Source organism: Canis lupus, chromosome 24 (genome assembly GCF_048164855.1).
Source record: "Canis lupus baileyi chromosome 24, mCanLup2.hap1, whole genome shotgun sequence".
Classification (NCBI taxonomy): Eukaryota; Metazoa; Chordata; class Mammalia; order Carnivora; family Canidae; genus Canis; species Canis lupus.
In genome coordinates this window covers 20989010-21013895 of record NC_132861.1, presented here as the reverse complement: position 1 = coordinate 21013895, position 24886 = coordinate 20989010, and the positions used below count along the sequence as shown (strand labels likewise).

Below are 24886 nucleotides of genomic sequence, written 5' to 3'. Positions count from 1 at the left end.
TAAAGTCCATTTTTCTATACCTTACATTGTATTGAAAATCTGGCTAATAGCAAATCACAGTTGTCACTCTTTAAACTTAAGCTACTCATCTTTTTTTTTTTTTAATTGATTTATTTGAGAGAGAGAAAGTGTGTATCCATGAATCAAGGGAGGGGAAAAGAAAGGAGGGAGAATCTCAAGCAGACTCTCTGTTGAACACAGAGCCCAACATGGGGCTCGATCTCACAACCCTGAGATCATGACCTGAGCTGAAATCAAGAGTGGGACACTCAACCAACTGAGCCACCCCAGCTCCCCTAAACTACTCATGTCATTGAACTCAGAACTCTTTGGTAGAGATACCCCACCCCCATCACACATACTAACATCCCTGTAAAGCAGAGCCATGGGCTAACAAGTTGCTGAAAGTCCTGAGATAAGAAGGGCTGTAAACGCCTGTTCACAGCTCTTCATGTTTGCTTTCCCGTGATTTATATCTAATTTATGACAGTCATTATGGTAGATACACTTCATTTAATCAATAGCACAGAGAAGTCCTCATCATTAAAAGTCTTTCCCAGGAGAGCAGGTCCCTCATTTCATTAAAAGCACTACAAATACAGATTCAAAATACAAAGATAAAAGGAGAAAGCAGTAACAATTAATTTCTGGGATGGAGCTGCCAGGGTCTAAATCTCTTTTAAGGCTGCCACTTTTCAGTTCATTTTACCTATTCAGCATCTCAGTGGAGCTGGAGCACAGGTATTAAATGTTCACCCTGTATCTTTTACACTACTGTATACACCACTAGTAGCCTAGCTGCCTGAAAAACAAGTTTGGCCAAAATGCAAAATTAAGTGCGAGGCAGTAATAGACAGATTTTTGAGAATTCAACACAAAATTGTCCAGAAGTTTCTTTTTCTAAAGTTGTCTGCCCATTTGCTAACTTAAGACATTTCTGTGGCTGATGTATTTGATTAGTCTAACAAGGCTCATGAAACCACTTAATAAACAAAGTGATGTGCAAAGGTAAGACATTCTAATTGAAACATCTTATACATTCTAACATTTCTAACAAACGAGCTGATAACAGGAGAAGAGTAGGCTGTTCAGTACTAGGGAAACAATAACTCCTAGATTCTGGTAAATTCATTCGAATGGAAATGTGACCTCATAGAGTAGACATTTTATATGATTCTGACATCTCCACTGACCTCTATCAAGGCAGTAATTCTAGGTCTGTTATGCTATGATAGAAACTATGGAGTTAATTGATTTCTGCCTCTCTCTGACATTGTAATGGCTCCATTCATAACAACTCTCCACTGTGTGGTGCCAACGGAAACAGCTCATGGAAGGTTTATCATCCTAAGAAAATAATGGATATCAAATATGAAGGTGGTATTCATGAAAAGAAGCAATTCTATGGAATTCCAAAGCTAAGTAAGCTGTATTATGTGGGGCACTCTTCTCCCTGAGGAGCCTGGTTATCTCTGGTTTCATTCCTCTTCCCCAGGTTCTGCACACGGAATTTCTAACCTCAGCTTTCAGTTTTCCCAGGATTATCTCTGTCAGATTTCCTTACTGATTCTTAAATTCAAAACACTTGGAAATGTTTTTAATAACAAACTCAAAGTAGGTCTCCTTTTCAATCACCTCTGGGGAGTGGCTACATCCTTGCTATACATTGGAAAGGCCACACCACAAATAGATATTTTTATAGCTGAAACCAGTTATAGCTTTCAGCAAAGGGTAGATTTAACCAAGTTTTCTCATTTACCTTCTTTATTTTTAGGCATCTTTTATATTTTTGAAGGACACCCAACCCCTCACATTGTTAGCAAGGTCACATCAGCTAGGGACAACTTGCCTGCAGAAAAGGCAACCTGCCATATAGTTGAGTCCAGGCAAAAAGTTTTCCCTGGCCAGAAAGGCAATTTAGCAGGGGTATGGAAAATATTATAAAACCATGCAGAAATACTCACAGTTTTGGTTTGGCAAGCAGAGGTGGTGGCTCCTTAGTGGGTGAAAGCAGGACAGCTGGTGTTGGAAGAGATTTATTACTGTTAGCTTTGCCGTTAATCAGTCCATTTACTCCATGGCTGGGATGGACTCCATTTGTTTCCCTCTCCGTAGAATTGAACTGCATCTGAAGGGCTGCCATGCTGAGTCCTAACTCAGGGCTGTTCACCTGCTGGATCTCAGATGGTTTCTTTGAAGCCAACTCAAAGGAACTCGTCTCCAAGATTGGAGGAGGAGGTGGAAAGTGTTGGAAGTGATCATTGTTGGATTCTCCCACTGAGTCATAGTTACAGTTTTCAGTGTTGGCTAAGGATGTGGAGAGAGAGGGAAAAATAAGAAGACGCTATAGTTGAACTGTTATTTTCATGCTGTCAGAGACTACCTGAAAATCCCTGTTCCCCACTAAGTAGTTAAAGAGGAGGCAGCTCTGCTGCCCTCATATTATCCACAAGCAAAGCCAGATGGAGGGTCTGGTTCTTCCAAATTGGTTTTCAGGGACTGCTACCTGTTTCATTTCCTGATTGTGCCCACAAGCAGAGAGATGAACTACCAATTCATCAACAAATTTCAAACAAGACCTAAACACAGAAGTTGGTAAAAAATGACAACACAAATAACATCAACTAATAATGCCTTCTTTGCTCACATTGCAATCCGCGGTTACGAATGAACATCCTACCTGTGCCTCACTGACATTAGCTCAAACTCTAAAGGCTTTCTGTGATGGGCAATGGATATTCTATTTAAACCTAAGGAAAATAAAATTCTGTCTTATGATCTCATACATAATGTTTTTCCAATTCAGATAATTGTCACGGCTGTAATTCAGTACCAAAGAAACTTACTCGTTAACTCTCAATAAACTGAAAACATCTTCCGATAAGATCATGTCATCCTTGGATTCCTCACCTTGCCCAGAGCCCAACAGAACTCCTGGAATGTACTCAAAAATCCTTACTGAGCTCAACTGAAAGCTCAAAAAATATTTGTTGATTATGTTTGGCCTGCAGCAGATTCACCTCTGGTGAAAATGGGAAAGACCGCATGCCAATTTTTGCCACAAAATTGTTTACAGACCAGAGTTTTTGGCTCTGTTGTTGGAGATGGCACTACTGCCAGGGCCATCTGACGGAGCAGTCTCAAGCCACCTCAGGATCAAACCCTGAAATCCTTCCTGCTCTGCAGCTCCAACTGTGGCACCAGACTTTCTGTTTCCTGTGTCCATATTGGCTCCATCACCAAACCAGTCAACTTTACATTTCTTTTATTAACCAAAAAAGCATTTACACAGTTTGCATTCCAATATCCTTAAGCCAGTCTTGTTTGTTCCTCTGCTGCCACCTAGCACCAACTTCTCACTCTTCTGAAGACATCAAAGTGCAGTTCAATTCTCCCCAAGTCTATCTCCTGCAGCCACAACCCAATTCTTGATTCCCTACTGTATGTACAATGTGCCAGGCTTGGTCAAAGTATTATTTTAAAAACTACTGCAAAGTAAATAACAGTGATGAATCAATAAAAGTAAGTTAAAGTAAAGCTGATTAGTAAGAGGAGAAAATAGTCAACTAAAGACATAGGAAAAAGCTTTCAGGTAGCCCTTGCAAGTGGTACATCTATGAGTTTAAAAAAAATACCCAGGGACGCCTGGGTGGCTTAGTGGTTGAGCATCTGCCTTCAGCTTAGCTCATGACCCTAGGGTTCTGGGATTGAGTCCTATATCAGGCTCCCCGCAGGGAGCCTCCTTCTCCTTCTGCCTGTGTGTGTGTCTCTCTGTGTCTCTCATGAATGAATAAATAAAATCTTTAAAGATATATATATCCAGGGGCACCGGGGTGGCTCTGTCAGTTAAGCACCTAACTCTTAATTTCAGGTCAGGTCATGATCTCAGGGTCATGAGATCAAGCTCCCTGCTCAGCAGAGTCGGCTTGAGGTTCTCTCCCTCTGCCCCTTCCCCCACCACGCTCTGTCTCAAATAAACAAATAAATCTTTTTTTAATTCAGATTTTTTTAAAAAAGATTTTATTTATTTATTCATGAGAGACACAGAGAGGGAGGCAGAGACACAGGCAGAGGGAGAAGCAGGCTTATGCAGAGAGCTGGACACGAGACTTGATCCCGGGTCTCCAGGATCACACCCTGGGCTGAAGGCAGCGCTAAACCACTGAGCCACCCGGGCTGCCCTGGCTAGTTTTTAATATTAGTTTTAACAGGATAATATACTGCTTTCGTTTTTTTCCATATCAGAAAATTCATTTTCAATGAAATTTGATTTCTAAGATCTTCACAGCTTCTCCAAGTTACATTAGGTTTACCTTGTATTACTTTTTCAAAAGTTTCAATCATGGCTCAAACAATGATTTGTGCAAGGACCAGCTCTTCAGTTGGCCATTGCAGAGAATGACCGCACCTCTGATTCAGAGGTGGCTTTCTGCTGTTAGCATGATTCGGAGTTAGCATGAGGATGTTAGGAAACCAGACCCATTGTTTCCAAGACCAAGCTGCAAGACTTAGAAAATAGCCCCTGTGTTCAGTTACTACACTGTCATTATCTTTTTGTTTTTCATCTCTACTTCCATTCCCCCTCCCCCAAAGCCTTTGTTTCACGATGAGACACTGGTTGTTAGGATAACTCCTGGAGTGGTAGCAAGCATTCCTAAGGGGTGAGTTCTCCTCTAGGGTAGTTCTTTCTGCTGTGGTGAACCACACACCAACTGCTAGGGAACACAACCCAGTCAATTTTTTACTCTTCACATACCTGAGGTGACAATCAGCTGGGCAGTGCTGGTTACAGATCCATAATCATTTCTTGCAGAGCATGCAAAGATCCCTGCATCTTCGGGGAAAGTCTCAGCGATAACTAGGGTACAGATCTCCTCTGGAAGTGAAAAAAATAGAGTAACTCATCAGAGTGAAACCAGGAAGTCACCTTGAAGAGGTCAGAGCCTCTGCCTTTCTAAAACAAGCAAATTAGGTAACAATTACTATACGATCTCTTTACAAAGTATTCATAATAGAATTTTTTTACATTTAATTTAGCAGTTCAGCATCATGGCCAAAGCTTGGGAGTCAGACTCATTCTTTGTGACTTTAGACAAGACCAGCCTTGGTTTCCTCATCTATAAAATGAGGACAATATATCCCTAATGGGGCTATCTGTGAAGATGAAATGAGATGTTTGCCAAGTATATAACTCTGCACTTGGCATATGAAAGATGACCAGTAGCTGCCAGTTCTATTCTCCTCTTCCCTAGTTTAGTTGAGTATATGGGGAAGTTTTTTCACCTACAGTGCAGATGCTTTTTATGTCTGCTTAACTGAGAAGCAATTAGCAGGGAAGCTCAATCTTCTCTGAAATGCTGACAATAGGGAGAAAAGAACAAAATATGTAGATGCTGGGCCTGCACACAACTACTGTGGAAGCTACTGTTATATATTGTGGCAGTATTGGATTGTATAGCATGAAAAGCCCAGACTCTGGCACCAGCTGCCAGGGCTTGAATAATGGACCTGCCATATCTTGCCTTTGTGACTTTAGTCAACCTCCACTTATGTGCTTATCTGTAAAATGGAGAAAATAACGAACCTACCTATAGGGTATTAATCATGCCTCATAAAATTAACTATCACAGGGATACCGTGGCAGATGATGACCATGACAGTGACAATACAATACCTGACTGTAACAAAGCTCTCATCAGGCACTAGGTACAATTATCAACACTGAAAATAGATTTAATCCTTTTGTTAATCTCACATTTTAGGTTATTATTAGCCCATTCTATAGATTGGAAGCTAAAGTGCAATAAAACTAATTGATTTGCCAAGGTGACAGAGCTAACAAGTGGTAAAATCAGAATTCAAGCCAAGTCAGGTTCCAGACTCCACACTCTTAACAACCACCTCCTCTTGTGATGGGCTATACGCTGTGTTTGGGACACTGCCTGGTACATAATAAATGCTCTGCTAGCAGTAAATATAACCTGTTAGTGTTAAAAAGCCAAATCTAGAGTGTATTAACTACTTTTAAATTGAATAATTATATTTTATCAGTAAAACATATTATATTAGTAACAAAAGAAGTGATTTATTTTTGATTCCCACAGAGACTCTATTGATTATTCCCATATTATGTGGGCAATGTAAGACTTAGTATTGTAGACTTTTTGCAAGAATGGCTGCAATTACTGTCTTCTCTGCATCCACGCAGAGTGTGGATGAGTGTAATGTGACTCTGCAACTCCTTCTATCAAGTGGCACAATCTACTTCCCCAATCCTTAAATTTTGGCTGGCTGGCCTTGTGAGTTGCTTTATTCTAGGATACAGTGGAAGTGATGTTGGTCAGTTCGGAGTCAAAGCCTCAAGGGACCTTGTTTGCTTCTATCTCTTGGAACCCTGTTGAAATGCTAGGGGAATAAGGCAGTGCTGGTCACAGGAAGAGCTACATAGAGCAGAGATCAACCATTCTAACAAATAACAACCTAGACTAACTCATTCCCAGACCAACTCAAAGCTGACCACAGCCACATTGTTAGTCCAATGAGGTTGGCCAAGCCTGACACATACCATAGAACTACCCAGTTGAGGCCAAGCCAAATGGCTGACCCACAGATTTATGAACTAAATAAATGGCTGCTGCTTTAAGCTACTAATTTAGGGGATGCTGTATTGTGCAGCAACAGCTAAGTGATACAAGTGGAGAAGAGAAAATGTTTCTCTACCAACCTCCTTCTCTGACAGCCCGCTAAGAGAAAAGTTTTCTGACTTGTAGAATAATGTGTCTTCCTTCAATCAAACTATCAGTAACAAAAATTAGTAAATTTGTCTCAAAATATATTTTAGATTTCAAAGACTGAAGAAAAAAGTACCACCTGGGGGTAAAAAAGTTTTACCTTATAAAATGAAAATACTTTTATCAAAAGGATCTTTAAATATTTCATTTTAAAAATACAAATAAAAGTAATAAATATAAACAAATCACAAAGTATAAAACGAAGTCTTCCTTTATATTACATTCATTGACATTTATTTAATTACAAGTTACTTTAAATTCTTAATAATGCTGTTGCTTTGTTTCAAATAGCATTATTTTCTCTTTTTGAGATGATAGGATCCCTGAAGACTTCCTGTGTTAGATATGGTGAAAAATATTGGCTAATATATGACTCTAGCTTTTCCACAATTAACTGGAATACTTTTGGGGGCAAAATAATGTGACTACACTGGATTATACTGCAGCAGGTAGTTATATACAGTTATATACAGTGACATCAGGCCTCATAGGACTTAAGATGAGCTGACTGTGATGGCTCATTTCACATCCTACCACTGAGTAACACACTTTTGAAGTTTTGCAATCAAAATAGACCTTTAAAAGACACATTCAGAGTATCCAGTGCAAATGTAGATTTATATGTATAATCCTACAGAATTTTCTGGCTTTCTCAGTTTTTATCTAGGTGAAAACAAAGCCAATTGGGTTCAATATTAGCAGTTAATATTTACTTCCAATTGCTATAGTCTTGATAATAGGACAAAGAAAAAATTATTCAAGTTCTGAACCGAAGTTATATACTATGTTTTATTATTTCAATATTTCTATAAATCATGCTCAAATTATGACTATATCCTATAAAAAAGAGCTGTAGTGTAATGGGGTAGGAAGGTGTAAACTCAGGCATGCTCACCTTCGTCTCAATCAGTAAAGATTTGAGAGATATGGATACATTGGAAGTACACAATTATTATGCGATTAAAAAGTTCACAGAACAGAAGAAAAATAGATATGATAAAATGATAAAAATGATAGCATGATTTAATCCTGTGTTTTGACTGTACCGTACAGTACAGTTCTTGGCCTTCCAACTGAAGAGGAAGATAAAAAGTGTGGAAATAATTCAAGTTGGAGCTTCACATAAGATTAACCATTTGGAAAGTGGGATGTATCTGGGAAGGTACAAGGGACTGGAAATTTTTAAAACTAAATACATATGGTTACAGAAGGAGTTAAACGTATATTTAACAGAGAAGGGTAAAACCTAGTACATCACTGTTGTAGGGGATTTTAGAGACTGACTAGCCCAAATCTCTCATTTCTTCAGGTGAGGTTCAAAGTGATTGTCTCAAGGTCATGGTTAATTAATGCTAAAGTCAAAATGCTGAAATAGTCATCCTGCCTCCCACGAGCAAGTTTTATTTTTATTTTTCTACAGGACAAGGCCTTTCTAGTTGTTATGCACTTTTTTCCTAGTTCAGGGGCATAAAGAACTCAGAGTAAAATGAGGTAAGAAAAGATTTAAGTTTCCTGAATCTGAAAATTTTAATTACTCTCATTATCCAAGTAATTCAATAGGAAATTCATCTGCACAAGGAGATGTGCTGTGTGTCCTCAGAGATATATTAGAATGGGGGTACAATGTGGACATGCTGGTATCAGAAGAAATGAACAGCCTAATTATTTGACTTCTGGCGGAAAAGATCCTGACATACTGGCTGCCCTCTAGAGATGGGCTTCGGGCAGAGGTGGGTCACCTTTATTCCCTGTAGCAGATGATGCTGGGAGTCAGGAAAACTTCCCGGCTTTCAGCACCCCCAGGTGCTTCCTGCCTGGGGAACCATCGCCCAAGTCCCTGCACCATCTTGCCAGTGTCTGATGCTCTCTGGAAAGGTCCTCTCAAAACCTTGGATAATGATGATGATGATGATGATGGTGATTCATACCTGAAAAGATGGCAATTTCTGGAGACACTTGGATACCTGACACCAGTTCAATACCTGAGAATGCCTTAACTGTAAACATAGACATAATTCTGTGCGTTGAAACCTACATTGAGAAACAGGATAAAATCTCATCTAGCATGGATGATGTACAGTGGTTTTAGAGTGATGATCTTGACAATTTTAAGTTCTTTTTCAGGTTATCTAGGATTTTGTGATTTTTTAGTTATGGCCATTTTATATATGCCATATATATATATTTTTTTATATATATGGCAATATATATATAATATATATATTTTTGTATATGCCATATTTATATATATATAAATATGTGTGTGTGTGTGTGTGTGTGTATATATATATATATTTAAGCCTGAGCACGCGCGTGTATACGGTTGCCCCTTCGAAACCAGAGGGCCCTTTCGAGAATGAAATTTTATCTTCACCACATTCTTTCATGACTTTGAGGATAGATTACAAAGCCTCAACATGGTCACAGAACCCTAAATTATCAGGCTGCTACTACTTGCCTGGTTCCTTCTGGTCTCTCCCCTCCTCTCATTCTGAGCTTAGGGCATTCTGGCTTCCCCTTGCAAAGCCACATACCCTTACATCCTTAAGCCCTCAGCCTGATGTTTCCACCTAAACATGACTTTCTCAGAGAAGCCTTTTTTTATTAGACTTGGTCAGATCCACCATAATCTTAGGAAGGCAGACTTTCCTTGAAGACAGCTCTCACAACTATAATTTATTGTGTAATGTCTTGTTCGTTTCTGGTACTTTGACTATAGCCTCTGTGAAAGCGAAAGCATTTGTTTTGTTCATGGGTATATGGCCAGCATCTCTTACACTGCAGGCTCTCCATAAATATTTTTGAATAAGTGTATGGATGAAATTTAGATTGCAGGAAAAAAGTAAGCATTTGCTTTACAAAAAGACTGTTTCAAATGTGAGCAAAACTCAAACTCATTTTATGAGTTTTCAGGAATACTCCTATTGCATAAAAGTATAGTCATGTACAGACTTGATGTGTGACTAAATATCTAGAAAAGGCTACAAACTCATGGAACAACGAAAAGAAAAGCACATAAAGAGAGAGAAGAGAGCACATAAAGAGAGAGAAGAGAAGAGAAGAGAAGAGAAGAGAAGAGAAGAGAAGAGAAGAGAAGAGAAGAGAAGAGAAGAGAAGAGAGAGCACATAAAGAGAGAGAAGAGAAGAGAAGAGAAGAGAAGAGAAGAGAAGAGAAGAGAAGAGAAGAGAAGAGAAGAGAAGAGAAAAAAAGAAAAGCATTGGCATGTTCTTCTACTGATCTTTATGTATTGCTCTGTCTCAGTAACTTTTACTAGATAGAATTTTAGTCAAATGCCCCAGAGGCTGTTCAACTTTTCTTCTCTTGGAAAATTTCATCCCAAAGTGACAATAAGCTCACATTTTGTTGAGAGAAAAGACCGTCATGGTTGTATGGTTCTGACATTATGAAAATGAAGAAAGCCATGAGGAAATGAGATGAGCTAGAGTGTAATATTGCATTCTCATCCGGTAGCATCTTATTTGAACAAATCTCTTTAAGACATCTGTAAAATACATTTTGTTGAGAAATGGAAATGAAGGAATGACTGCTTATGTCAAATAAAGGCAGTTGGAGGCTTACTTATCTGTATTAAAAACGCTGCCCATTTTAGAAAACGGAAATTCTTTAAGTTACCAATAACTCTATGATCCACTTTAATCCATTTTTCTTAAGTGAAAGGTTTTGATGGCATGTAACAAATTACTAAATTAGAAACTATTTTTGCTGCCAATAAATTGTTTTTTATAGTTACCTAAAAATTACTTAATCATATAAATATCTCTCAGAGGTCATTTCATTCAGATTTTTGATGTACTTAACACTTGGTTAAATACAAATAATTCTGTTTGCCAAACCTTGTAAAATGATGAGCCAGAGCAAGGATAATATTACTAGGGCCTTTGGGTAACAAGGGGACATTTTTATAAATGCTTTCCTTCACAGCCTTTATTGTTTTTCCCCTTTGGGGTCCAGCCTAACTAAAAAGAAATCTAGCTTTTACCTTCCAAACCACATGGTTTGTCTAATACAACTTTTTTTGTATTTTTTGTCTAATACAACTAATTGTTTTATTTTTTTATTTTTTTTATTATTTATTTATGATAGTCACACAGAGAGAGAGAGAGAGAGGCAGAGACACAGGCAGAGGGAGAAGCAGGCTCCATGCACCAGGAGCCCGATGTGGGACTCGATCCCGGGTCTCCAGGATCGCACCCTGGGCCAAAGGCAGGCGCTAAACCGCTGCGCCACCCAGGGATCTCAACTAATTGTTTTAATACAACAATTCAAAAAAGAAGAAAAAAGGAACCTGTACTAAAATCAACAAGATGAGATACAGTGTGGGTAAATAGAATGTTTGCATAAATTTTCATAAAGGATATTTTTTACAATTGCAAACTCTATCTTACATAGAGGATATTTCTATTTTTTAGAGGAATTTTAAATACACTGTTTATTAAGGAGTAACAATAAAACGAACCCCTATGCACTCATCATTAAGTCTAAGAAATAAAGTATTAGAAATACCTGTGTGTTCCCCAATTTCATCTTTCTTCTCCTTTTCCTTTTGAGATAATCAGTCCTCTGATTTTCTTTATGCTTATCACATATGTATCCTTCAAAAAATGTGTTTAGTCGGACACCCAGGTGGCTCAGTGGTTGAGCGTCTGCCTTTGGCTCAGGTCCTGGGATCGAGTCCCCAGCTCCCCACCAGGAATCTGCCCCTCTCTGTGTCTCTCATGAACAAATAAAATCTTTTAGGGCAGCCCCAGTGGCCCAGCGGTTTAGCGCCACCTTCAGCCCGGGGTGTGATCCTGGAGATCCAGGATCGAGTCCCATGTCAGGCTCCCTGCATGAAGCCTGCTTCTCCCTCTGCCTGTGTCTCTGCCCCTCTCTCTCTCTGTCTCTCATGAATAAATAAAATCTTTTTAAAAATAAAATAAAATCCTTTAAAAAATGTGTTCAGTTTTAGAAAATTGAGTCATAAGCTCAAGTCTTATTGTGTAAAGAAAAGACAAACCTGTTTCTGTTAGAAAAAGTTCACAGGAACAATCTTGGGGTATAAACTGGCTTCAACTACCCTGTGAGTTTACAAAAGCCCCCACAGGAGTAACTGGCAGACGAGGTCACGAGTGAGTACAGGAGACCTATGGCTCACTCGGGGGGGTGGGGGGCGGGGGGGAGGTCTGGTGGGGCTGAGTGTGGGCAGGGACCAAACAGCCTACAAGAATCGTTGGTGGAGTATTCCATCCTTTGTTTTTAAGTTCAATGTGGCCAACTTCCAAGTCTCAGCACCAGACCAAGTCAGGATGGTGGGGAGGGGATGAAAAGAATGTTCTCAACTGAACCAGGAGGCAGTGCAGGGAGGGGAGAGCACAAAAGACCAAGAGAAAGGAGAATCTGGGTCAGGCTTACTACCCTGTCATTCTGTCATCAGAGTAAAGGACAAAGCAGTGGTCCTTTACGCTGAAAGCATCAATGTATCTACCTCTTGCATCACACTCCTCCAATCCGGACTGGTCCTCTGTTCCTGACCCACAGCTGTTACCCTCCTGCGGGCTCCACTGGGCTCCTGCCTGCATCTGATCTTCTGCTTCCCATATGCCACATCTTCCTATTTCTGGGTGAATTCTCTCGCTGTGGTAGAGCACATCCTACATAAAGAGTTGTGGAGGAAAGCCGCTTGCAAGACACCTTGCAAGTCTGCAAACTCTTAACTACATCTGCATAAAGAATTGAAGGTTTGGCAGAGTATAGGATTCCAACTTGGAGGTAATTTTACTTCAGAATTTTGAAGGCTGGGATCCCTGGGTGGCTCAGCGGCTGAGCGCCTGCCTTCAGCTAAGGGCGTGATCCCAGTCCCAGGATCGAGTCCTGCATCAGGCTCCCTGCATGGAGCCTGCTTCTCCCTCTGCCTGTGTCTCTGCCTCTCTCTCTGTGTCTCTCATGAATAAATAAATAAAATAAAATAAATTTTTGAAGGCTTTGCTTCATTGTCTCTTAGTGTCTCCCATGACTACTGAAAAGTCCTAAGTACTTCTAATCTTGTTAGCTTTATGGGACTTGATGTTTTCTCCCTGGACACTGCAGCATCCTTTCCCTGTCCTGGATATTCTAATTTCATGATGCACAGTGCTGTGAACTTATTTTCAGCCACTGTGCATGCTGCATGTCCTTTCAATCTGGAAATTGCTATCTGCTTGGGGAATTGCAAAAATTATTTCATAGATAATCTCTCCCCCTTCTTTGTTCTCTCTCCTAGAATCCCAATTATACATGTGTAGTCTACTTAAGCAGGTTCTCCAGCATTCTCTCCTTTTTTTTTTTTTTTAAACCTTTGCTCCTTTATATTCCTTCTTGTCTTTCTGCCCTACTTTGTGGGACATTTCCTCAACTTTTTTTTCTGCTACCAACTCTTCATTCCAAGAACTTTTTGTTTTCCAAACATTCTTCCCCTCTTCTAAAAGCTTTTTACTTTTTGGACACACTGATTCTCTTATCTGAGAGGAGTGTTGTTTTGTTTTTACATTTTCTTCTCTCTGCAAGTCTGTTTTATCTAAGTTGCTTTTCAGGGAGTTGCTTCTTTTCTTCTGTATCATCCATGATAGATGTTTCTTCAGAGGTCTTTTTTCTTGTCTTACAGGTTGAGTTAATTAGAAGCTCTGAGAAAGAGAACTTGTCAACTTTGGCCTTCTCCCTATGGCAATGTGGATATCCTCTGTTGGAGAAACTCCCATATCACATCCATCGATTTTTTTTTTTCTCTTAGAATGTTCAGATTGCCCAGAAAGGAGTCCTTTAGGCTCTGCCAGGAAAGGAAAGGCTCACAGGCCAGCATTCTAGAAGGTCAGTTCAGAAGGCAACTGGGAGTAGGAGCATTGAAAATTCAGAATTCTAAGAGTCGGTCAATTTTCTTTTTGGTGCACTCTCAAGTGTGCCTCAAGACTTTCTGTCTCTCCCCAGAGATTAAACCAAACTTCCTTGGTCTGTGGAACCCTAACTGTCTCAGTAATAGTTTATGATGCTCCTAAGTCAAGATATACCTAACAGCTTCATTTATTTAGTTATTTTGAAAGAACATGTAAGTATTTAGGTCTTAACAAGTTAGCTACTAAAACAAAACAAAAGTTAGCTACTGTTTGAAAAAAAATACATATTAATTGAAAGACAAGTATTATTTTACTCCTAAATAACCACAATTACTAACTAATGAATGCATGCATGTGTACTGCAGAACTCTTGAGATCAGATGGGCCACAGCCAGCCTCATTTCATGTTCCACATTGATTTTCATGTGTCACTTGCTTTTTATCAACACATACACATCAAAAACTCAGTTTCAAAAAGATATGATGTCATAGAAAAGAATGTGGAGTGATCTAATGTTGAAATTCTGAACTGTTTCAAACTTCTAGTTGTATCTATCAGATGTTGAGTATCATTGCCTTTGCTTCAAAAATGTGAAACATTACAGCACCTCTCTCAATCTGATGTGGTACCCCAGGTTTGAGAACCACAGGTTTCACACAACCCACTTTTGTTTAGCCTACCATCTTAACCTGGACTTGCATTAAGCTTTGAACTACGTACAATCTACTGTGATCTCAAACTTCCTTACTATTGCTTTCCTGCAACTCGGCACATTAGCACATTTAACACATATAATTAACTTCACATTCTGAATCACAGAATCAAAACATGAACTCTATTATATAAGATCTAAGATGATAGGTGGCACTGGTTAGCAGAGATTCATATTGAAAGTACAAGGCACCACATTTTTATATCTATAATTTCCCAGCCAACAAGACACGGTATTTTTAATTTTGCATGCCATTAGACAATGCTATAGAAGTAACCCAATACAGTTTGTGGCTGTTTCCAGACAGCTGAGTAAGAGCCTGAGTATTAACAGCTGTCAAATGAGTGTTCTGTGCCCTCCACACCACCCCTGTCCCAGACTAGTCTTTGAAGGATTCAATCAGTATAAAGTCAGAATGTCAAAGAAAGAGGCCAGAGCAGGTAATATGACAAACGGATGTTGGTCTTAAGTAAGCTGACTAGCTATTAATTCACAAAACAGTCTGAAAAGATTTGTGATGCAAGCTGACTTCTGTCTAGACAGAGAAGGGAGTGTAAAACACATTAGACAGATACAACACAGTAGTGACAAGAAAAACCTGTTTCAGTCTCTCCAATGCATTAGGAGAGAATCTGCTAGCTAGCTCCTTCTTTATCTAAATATCTAATCCCTAATGGGGCTATAGCTAGGTCCTAGTGAATTTCAGTTTTCTATCTAGAGCTTTAACACATCTTACATAGGACTTTTAAAAAGGAAGAAGAGTAAAGAGATAAAAAGAATGAAGGAGGGAAAAAGGAGATATAGAGAGAGAAAGGGAGAGAGGAAGGGAGGAGATGGGGAGAGAGATAGAGGGCATGCTTTAGACAGTGAGGGAAGAATAAGAGTGAATGTGTCAGAGGCCTGGAACAGAGTAGGAAGAAAGGGTAATAAAATCCAAATGCTTAAATATGTTCCTGAATTTCAAAGGCTATTTATGTTTTAGCATTTGGAAAACATCACTTGGCCCAGTCCTATAAAATTTATCTCTTTCCTCAGATGTATTGTAGTCCTGTTTTTTTCCTTTCCACTTAACAGTGGCTAAAAATGAGCTATCAGGGGAGCCAGTTCTTACATCCATTTTATATGGCTGAATCAGTTCAGTGGCCTAATGGATAAAGTAGTCAATCAGGTCATTTAAGGAATGTACACCATTCAATATATGTTGAATGGTGTACATTTCAACGGTCCATTTCAACGGTCCATTTCAACGGTCAACCTCAAGGTCAATATGAGGAAAACATTTGGCTACTAACGAAAGAATCCTAATCATGCCCAGTTTTGTCAGGCATGCCAAAACATTGTTTAAATACAAATATGTTTTAACATTTGCTTATTCTAAAGTTCTCACTCATAACAGCTCACAGAAGCAGTCACTTGAATAGCCATTCATGTGTTTAAAAGTTTTGTTTTAAAAAAATACGATCATAAAATTTATTTAACACTACATGCCAGTTGTAGATTTCCTGAAAGAGAGAATTTTAATGCTCTATTATGCAGAACAAAGGGGCAATTCCAGTTCTGTAGTTAGCATAATTATGGAGAATTTACCCAAGATTGGAGAAAACTAGCTGTGCTTCGTCTTTTAGTAGTTCCTGCCCATATACAAGTTTTTTTTTCCTGTATTGACAGATCCGGTTGACATAGTTCTGTACCAAGAAATATCTGTTTTCAGTGAATTCTATTATTATGGTTGGAACAGAGGAGTCTGTTTTCTTAAATGCTTTCAGATCAAACCGAAGGGGAAAAAATAAATTCAGTGACAAGGAGGAGAAACTTTTCTATTGCTAGGATATGCAGTTTAAAGGGATGGCCTCCCATACTTTGCTCTTCTTCTTCACGATTTTGCCTGTTAAAAAGGCACTGAAGTACGTTCTAGAGGTCATTTTATTCCATGAAGCTGCTGAGAACTTTATTACATAATCATGATCAAAACTATGTCCTAGATGCAAAACAGCAAATCATAATTGAAAAAGACTGTGTGGGGCAGCCCGGGTGGCTCAGCGGTTTAGCGCCGCCTTCATCCCGGGGCGTGATCCTGGAGACCCGGGATCAAGTCCCAAGTCGGGCTCCCTGCACGGAGCCTGCTTCTCCCTCTGCCTGTGTTTCTGCCTCTCTCTCTCTCTCTCTCTCTCTCTGTGTCTCTCATGAATAAATAAATAAAATCTTTAAAAAAAAAAAAAAAGAAAGAAAGAAAGAAAGAAAAGAGAAAGACTGTGTGGTATGAGAAGTAAGGGGGGAGAGGCTGGTAAAGAGGGGTGTAAGAGATGGGTCTATTCTCCTTCCTCACCCAAATTTATCTCTTCTTGGCCAATATACTGTTTTCAGTTGTCAAACACGTACACAGTCAGAAACTAAACTGTGCAGCTTCCAACCAGGGTTGTGAATTTTTGGAGGATGGTCAGTTTATGGTTTTCCAACACAGATCATTGGAGACATTTCATAAATTATTGTCACCTCTGTAGGTGATGACGATGGATAACAAACAACATGATGAAAAAGAGTTGCATGAATTTGCACAAAATCAAAAACACAACATCACAGCAATCCCAATCTGTCCCAGTAGTCATGTTTTTAGAACTTGTGTCCCAAAACTTTAGTTTTATTTGTATATAAGGTATCAAAAGACATAAACTGCCTATAGACTTTTCACAAACTTTTTTGTAGAGAAAGGTATTTGGCTCCTCCTTTTATATCTATCGATAAGTCTATTTAAAATAGCAAACACAAAAGATGTGCCCTAAAATCTGAGCTCATGCAGTAGATTGAGTTTTAGAAGTTCCATGTATCTGGGAACCAGCATGATGCAATTTTATATAAAGGCCTATCACAGACAGAATAAGAAGTTGTGTATTTCCACATTTTGGAAAGTGATGACAGTATCTGATGTGGTGACTCACGCATTTGGTGCAGTAACATGCTCTAGTCGTAATCGTGACAAGAAGGCACTAGATCAATCCCCACTGTTCACTAAGGATGCTACTACTCAGCATCTTTTAACCTTTGGATCCTAAAAGGATCACACCCTACTTTTAATGACACAACACTCAGATGTGAAAGGTACAGGACTAACCACAGTAACCTGGCCTGCAGGAGCCCACAGAAAACCTTCATGTTCCCAAAGGGACAGAGCAAAGCCATGGCTCCCAAGGGACATAACTGCAGAATCTGCTTGATGCTGAAGCAGAGGCACAAATCGGTTTTTCTACCTTTTGTCAAGGAGTCAGTGAAACTGGTAATTTTGCTGATGGAGAAAAACAAGCAAAAGTAGTCTCAAGGAGGACATCCTATGAAATGCACAGACAAAAATTTTTGTTTCTTTTGCAAACATTGTTTTAGTTCATGAGGAGTCATAAATATACAAGCAGTCTGAAGCAGGAGAAGGTTGGACCTGGCACTTCTGGATAACACAGCACTCCGATGAGGTCAAATGACCTCGTAACTAAGAGAGATCCTAGAGCAAGATGACTTTTTTCATGCTTGTAGAACAGTAAAACTTTATGGCTCAGGGTACATAAATGAGAAATGCCAGTGGTCAGCTTGCTTACATCTTTGGGCTGCTCTCGTGTGAGACACATTTCTAAGCTGGAGGGTCGGGCCATTAGTAGGTTTTGGTAACAGCAGAAATACACAGCAGATGGTTCTCTTCTGCTGGAATTTTAGGAGGATGTTTTTTTCATCATTAGCTTAGTTTGCTTTCTGAATATAAAAGACTATATTTTAAAAAAAGCCTTAAGTCACTGATCTTGACCTTTTTGTCTGAATGGAACTTAATGTTTTACTAATAAAGAAGCTGATGTGAAATGCAGTGTACAGACCCCATGATAAAGAAGATATTGTCTTTAAGGGGGTGTTGTATTTCCAGGGAACTGCAAAAACATTGTTCTACTTATGGCTTTAAAACCGAAACAAAGAACTACTGAAACTCAAAAGATATGATACCACAGGGGGGAAAAAATAAAGAGCTTCTTACCAGGTTCAGCTGTAGATCTAGGTTCTGTTTGCCACATGAGGAAAAAAATAAATCAGAGTATTAGAACAGGGTTCCATTAATAATCAACCTACCTATCTTTCTCTATTACTTCATACAGGACATGTCTGCAGAATAAAGGGAACTCCATAATGCAAGAGAGATCAAGTAGATCAATTTATATTTCTATAAATACAGAAACCCAAATTCCACGGCTTACACTAGGAAGTTTTTTTAAACTGCAATTTATAGAAGGGCTTACAGGAGGCTTGTAAACCTCCTAAAATTATTTGGTCAACTTTGAGTTCAAATGTGCATAACATTTTTTACTGAAGAAAGAACATATAACTTTTATCAGACTTTCAAAGGGGCACACAAGTGACCCCACAGCTTTAATTTACTGAGCTCCCCATATTTACAGATTATCTGGTCTCACTACTCTTCAAAAATAAAAATCAACTCATTTGAATGGATAAGCCCTTCTTGGTTTTTCTGAAGCTTGAGAGAAGGAAATGGATGGGTGTGGGATAATGGGCACCTCTCCTTACTTTTCTGTAGAATTCTGAAATCTGGAGAATCTTGAATTTCATTCCCTTGTCGGAACCACTTGACCTGCAAAGGGGGTGCTCCTCGGACCCGGCACTCCAGAACCACCACCTGACCCTCTGATGCTGCTATGTTTTGTAGTTCCTGAAATTCAAGAAAGTCACTCCCCATTAGACTTTAGTGCACTCCTACACAATTTTACAACACAAAATAAAGCTTCCAAATCTTAGGGGAAAAAAAATGCAAAATCTGCATCATAAAATAATTACCACTGACTCAGGTAAAAATAAACACCTTGAAATCCACTGATCGTTAGCTTGTCATAATCTCTGGGTAATGAGATTAGTAAGGTCTACCACTGGGCCTGTAGAAATTTTGGGTCTGTCTGCAAATTTACTGACACATTGATATTTATGGAATTTTATGGCAACATATTACCTTTCCCTGTCTACACTGAAGAGTTAGCTGGTGAAATGCAAACTTCCTAAAATGATTATACTCCATATGAACGTAGATTCTCGTGAAAACCAGACAGGAAGAGAAAAAAGGCATATATTTGTTCTTACATGCCCCAACCTTTTCATGTACTCTCCCCACCACCTCTGCCAATGCGCTTCCTATGTCAGGTTTATTAAGATAAGGGGTTTGAGGATTTTCTCATTTTGAAGTTCTAAGTAAAATAATAAAACCTGCAGTACTTCTCCCTTCATGACCTTCATTTCCTCTTCCTTTGTAATTATCCTGGTTGCCCCTGACCTTACTCCAACTCCAGATCAGTAAATTTTTACAGTCCCACAGATTAGAAGTTAATTTGGCTTCATGGATGCAAAGAGGTAAAGCTTTTATACTTGTTTTTAAATATCAAAAGATTAATAACCCCCTCACATATGTCCTCCCTCTATCTTCTTCCTCCAGGATTACTTAGCAATGGGGCCTACTTAAACTTTTTGACTTTTCAACTTCTGACTAGAGTATGAGATCTTATATAGGTTATATAGAACTCTTAAAATAATTCAGATATGACAGTGCAATCCACTCACACACCAGCCGAGAGCAAATACTTTCATATTAAAAATTATAAGTCTTTTCTGGTTTCGTTTGTTTATTTAAGATTCTCTGAAGGAACAGCAAATGGTGTGCTGGGAAGAACAAATGCTGCTACAAATGGCTGTAGAGAGAGAGTATGATAGAGCTCGAAGGAAATTCTCAAAGTTGCAGGTGTCAGCAGAACTATAGAAGGCTAATATTAAGTCTGAGAAGGTATTTGATGATAATCTTGGTAATTAGCAAGAATTTTTTTTTAAGCGAAAAGGCTAAGATTATTAACTACTTCTGATTGTATTCTTTCTCCTTCCTTATTTTTAAATGTAGGAAATCTCTGGTTTTAAATTGACTTCTTGACTTTGTGACTGGGTCCAGAGAAGAGTTCATGTAATGGATCAGTGTCACTCACAGGGCCCAGGGTGTGGATTAATTATTAAACACTTCCAGTCTCGTCCAGGAAGTTGCTCATGGTAGATTTCAAATGGCACACACATATTTTTCATGTCTGAGATTTCAGGCACCAAAGGAGACTGATTTATTCCTAGGTTTGTGTGTTTCATGCACACGTTGGAAAGTTAGAGATAATAGGAAATGGGTAGGTGCCAGGGACCCAAAGCAGTTGAGAAAGGGCACAGCTAAACAGACGGAGCCATGAGGAGAATGTGCAGGAGCACAATGAGGAGCCCTGATGGGGACAAAGAGCCTGCCTTCATCATCCACTCAGGGCAGGACTTAGGGCCCCCTGAGTGTTTTAGGGTCCACATAAGGGTGCCTCCCGTCATATCCAGCCCACCTTATTGTGATTCCTTGAAGGCGCTGTACTATTCAGAAAGAAATGCCACACAAAGCTAGCTGCTCTCCTGGTGTCACATGTGTCCCTACTGCGCACCATCCCACAGTCACCACCAGGCTCTGCTGCCCCAGCTAAGCCTGTTGGTCCGCAGGCAGAGGCGTTGGCTATGCTTCTGACCAGCTGTGAAGCCTGGAAATTCTAACCAGAGGAGTATGAGGAAATAAATGGGGGCACCTATTAGACAGCAAAGCCCACCTGACATTCACAGTCACCATCATGCCCAAAAGAAAGGCCAAAAAAAAAATGCTACAGGTGACAAAGTGAAGGTGACTTTGAGTTACACAGGAGATCAGCAGACTTCTCTTCTAAGCCTGCCCCTCTAAAACCAAAGCCCAGGCCCAAAAGGAGCCAGCAAAACTGGGAGAGAAGATGCCCGAAGGGACAAAGGAGAAAGCAAAACCCAGGAAGGAGGGAAACAGTCCTGCAGAGAACAGAGATAGTCTACGGTCTAGACACAGAAGGTAGAAGGCACTGGAGATGCCCAGTGAGGTGTGCTCCACGCTGCTAGTCTCTCTACAGTTTTTGATTTTTTTTTTTAAAATCAACCTTTATAAAAATATAGAATGTTTCACTCTTCATTTTACTAAGCTGTATGGTTAGCACACAGTATGTTTCTTGGCTTTCTTCTGGGGGAAGGGGATATACCACTAATATAATGTCAATGTCTCAGGAGCGAGAATGCAATGGAGGAAACAAGGTTTTGTGTCTAGCTTTGGGGGATTTCTCTTAGTGCCCTAGAGGAGTTCCATAACATCACCATATGCCAGGTCACTGTGGTGAAGCCCTGTGGGGAAGGAAAGCAAAACCTCACATCCTCTCTATTTGCTTAAAGCAAGAAGTGCTTTGGGGACTCCCGCAAAATCAACATCAGGTAACATAGGCTTCCTGGTGATGCACTGGTGAAGTTGCCTTGGAAAAGCTCTAACACCACGAAGCACCTGCGTTACCCACACCATGGCAACATTTGCTGTTCTAAGCAATAAAGGACAACTCCATGGACTATGATAGTGGCATTGTTTTTGGTCAGGTTTTACTTTTTTGGGGGTACTTTCAAAGTTGTTGTCAAATATTATCATTTGTTGCCAGTGTCTTACACTAAGGACCTTGTTTATGAAAAGCTTTTTAATAAAGGTAGATACAGACTGACTTAGGAAGGAAAAAAAAATCATTCCCTACAAGAAAACAAGCAAGATGCTCTTCCCTATGGCCTTGCACGAGTTTTGTGGATTTGTTTTTTCATGTTCATCTTTAGTTTACTTGGCCTGAGTTTTTGCAAAAAGTGTGAAGTAGGAGTCCAATTTAATATATTTTTTATCTCTTCTGAAGAATTCATTCTTTACCCAGTGATCTGCAGGTTTCTGTAGATAGTGGAGTGTCAGTGGGCTCTATTCTGATTACCTGCCAATTTGTGTAGTTGCATGCCAGCACAATAACGATCCTAACTACCATACCTTCACAAAGTCTTGACACCTCCGAGGACAAACCCCTTACCAGCATCTGATTTTCCTTCTTCAGAAATACCCAGGCTATTTTTAGGCTTTTTTTTTTTTTTTCTTAGAATCAAGCTGTTCTACATCAAACAAAATTAAACAACCTGCTGGAATTTCATCTAGATCTACATTAAATTTACAGATTAATTTGGGAGTCATGACTTCTTCACCATTTGCCAGTCCACAGACATGGTATGTCTCTCCACCATATCTGGACCTTTTTAGATGTCTTTCAATGAAGGTTGTTTGTTGTTGGTTTTTTTTCGTTTTTTTTTTTTTTTTTTTTTTTTTTTTTTTTGAGAGAATTACAAGAGATATGCTACATGAAGACATTTCCAAGCTGAGCAGTTGACTAAGGAAACGGATATCATTCAGCTTGGCAATGCAAAACACAAACTTAGAGAACAAACTGAATATTAGTCCTTTTTTTTCTTTCTATAAAACTGGCTGGTTTTCCTAATTTCCTATACAGCCTTTTGTCTCAATTTTTTTCTACCTGCCTTGGCTTTCCCACTCTACTGTAAGCTCTATCCACTGACCACGCCCACATTTTTCAGACCCTTGACAAAACTAGACTCACACAACAGCTGTTCTGTAAATACCCATTTAGCCCCAAAGGTAACCATGAGAGCCTACTGATCTGTTCATTTTAATGTTTAAAGACGACTACACGAAGCTCCATGTGAATGGAATTTAAGTACCAAAGCAAACCCAGAGAATGAGACTTGCAGATGTCAGACCTTTGTAAAAATAGGAGGAAAGTAGGCAGGAGCAGCTCCATCAGGTCGGCAGAGGTACGAGGTTGGACTGTGAGCCTGAAAAAGCAGAGATGCATGGGTCAAATTCTGAACATATAAACTGCTGAAAAGATGTGCTAAAGAAGCCTTTCATTATTGGGCTCGCTCCACATAAATGAAACGAGGGAATGAAAATATCACCATCTATCATTTTGCTAGTCTGACTCCTACACACAGTACAGACAGTGTTCTACATCCTCATTTCACATCTGTTCCTCTTCTCTATTCAAAAGGATATTCAAGGTAAAAGTTCCTTGGTTCCTTAGGGATCCATGAGCTTTTAAATGCTATTACCAAATGGATTTCTGTGTGTGGGACTTCCACAGGGGTCTTTTCAAAAGTTCTTACAAACATTACATTTTATTTTTAAATACAGTCTGGATTCATTGAATTAAAAGCACAAGTTGCTGGCAGTAGAAGGTAAGTTATCAAACATCTACCTTATTTTTAACCTGTACTCTTTTTTAATATGAGGGATTACAGGAAACAAGTTAAAAAGGAATACATTGTTTTTCCTTGATGTGCAAAAAAACAAAGGTGCTAAAATACTTACTGAAATGGCACTCATCTCTGGGGAAATATAAAGATTCCAGAGTAGTGACTGGAAAATATTTCTCTTTCTTACTTAAATCATTTATTTTCAAACCCTTTGGATTTATTCCTTTCTATATAAGCAATTGTTCACTTCTTAACCCCAGATGATGGTGATCTGATATTATATGTCTAAATATGCCACAAGTCATCATTGAGAATGTTGGCAGAGTTATAGAGATGCTAGGATAGTAAAGGGCCTTATTCATTATCCTTGGAAGACTTCTCATTGGCTTGTGATTTGGGATTGGGTTTCACTTTTTGTTATCTTTATATGTCCAAAGACTATTTGAACACTTATGTGGTATTTAATCTGTGCCAGGCACTATTCTGTGTTATACGGAGATTCACTCATTCACTGAATCCTCATGATAGTCCTGTGAGGTAGATGGTATTATCTTCATTTTACAGATGAAGAAACTAGGACAGAGAAGCTACATCAAGTGGTAGAGCTGGGATTTGCACCCAGGCAATCTGGGTCCAGGGTGTTCAACTTTATGTGACACTGCTTAAAATAATAATGCAATGGGGGATCCCTGGGTGGCTCATAGGTTTGGCGCCTGACTTTGGCCCAGGGCGCAATCCTGGAGTCCTGGGATCCAGTCCCACATTGGGCTACCTGCATAGAGCCTGCTTCTCCCTCTGCCTGTGTGTCTCTCTCTCTATCATAAATAAATAAATCTTTAAATATTTTAAAAAATAATAATGCAATGGAGTTTCTGTGAGCCCTTCATCCACCCACCTATATAACTGGAATATATTACCTTCCACTGAGTGATATATTCCATTATTACATTATTATGGTACTTAAATATTTTCTGCTCTTAGGCTTTTTTGTCACACTTTAATATATGCTGCCACATTCAAGAAATGTTTCATATATATATTTCCTGTTTCCCATGCATAGTCCTATAAACTGTTTGGGAATGAAGCTGGTGATGTATTTTTTTTCTCCAATGAAACGCCTTAGCATGGTGCTAATAAGCATTCATCACCCATCAATATTTAAATATTTAACACCAAGAAAAATCCATTGCTTTAATCAGAAAGATTTTTATACGTTCCACTCCATTTTAAGGATTTAAAGGAAGTATTTATGCCATCTTTGAATGAATTAGGCTGGTTGGTTCTTTTCAAGTTTATAAACTCAAATGTCTTTTCTCTACTGTTTCCATATTCCACATATCC

At 39.2% G+C, this 24886-nt stretch overlaps 1 protein-coding gene across 6 annotated transcripts in view; it reads right to left on the bottom strand.

Annotated features, from left to right (window-relative positions):
* Positions 1–24886, bottom strand: part of PALLD (palladin, cytoskeletal associated protein) — a 409438-nt gene that overhangs the window by 196393 nt on the left and 188159 nt on the right. For all 6 annotated transcript variants that reach the window (XM_072795914.1, XM_072795912.1, XM_072795913.1 and 3 more), the window contains 5 exons: positions 23051–23125; positions 18926–19067; positions 18381–18404; positions 4757–4876; positions 1965–2307 (listed from right to left, as the gene is read on the bottom strand). In XM_072795914.1, coding sequence (XP_072652015.1) covers positions 1965–2307; positions 4757–4876; positions 18381–18404; positions 18926–19067; positions 23051–23125 — 704 coding nt within the window. The remainder of the gene's footprint in view (positions 1–1964; positions 2308–4756; positions 4877–18380; positions 18405–18925; positions 19068–23050; positions 23126–24886) is intronic.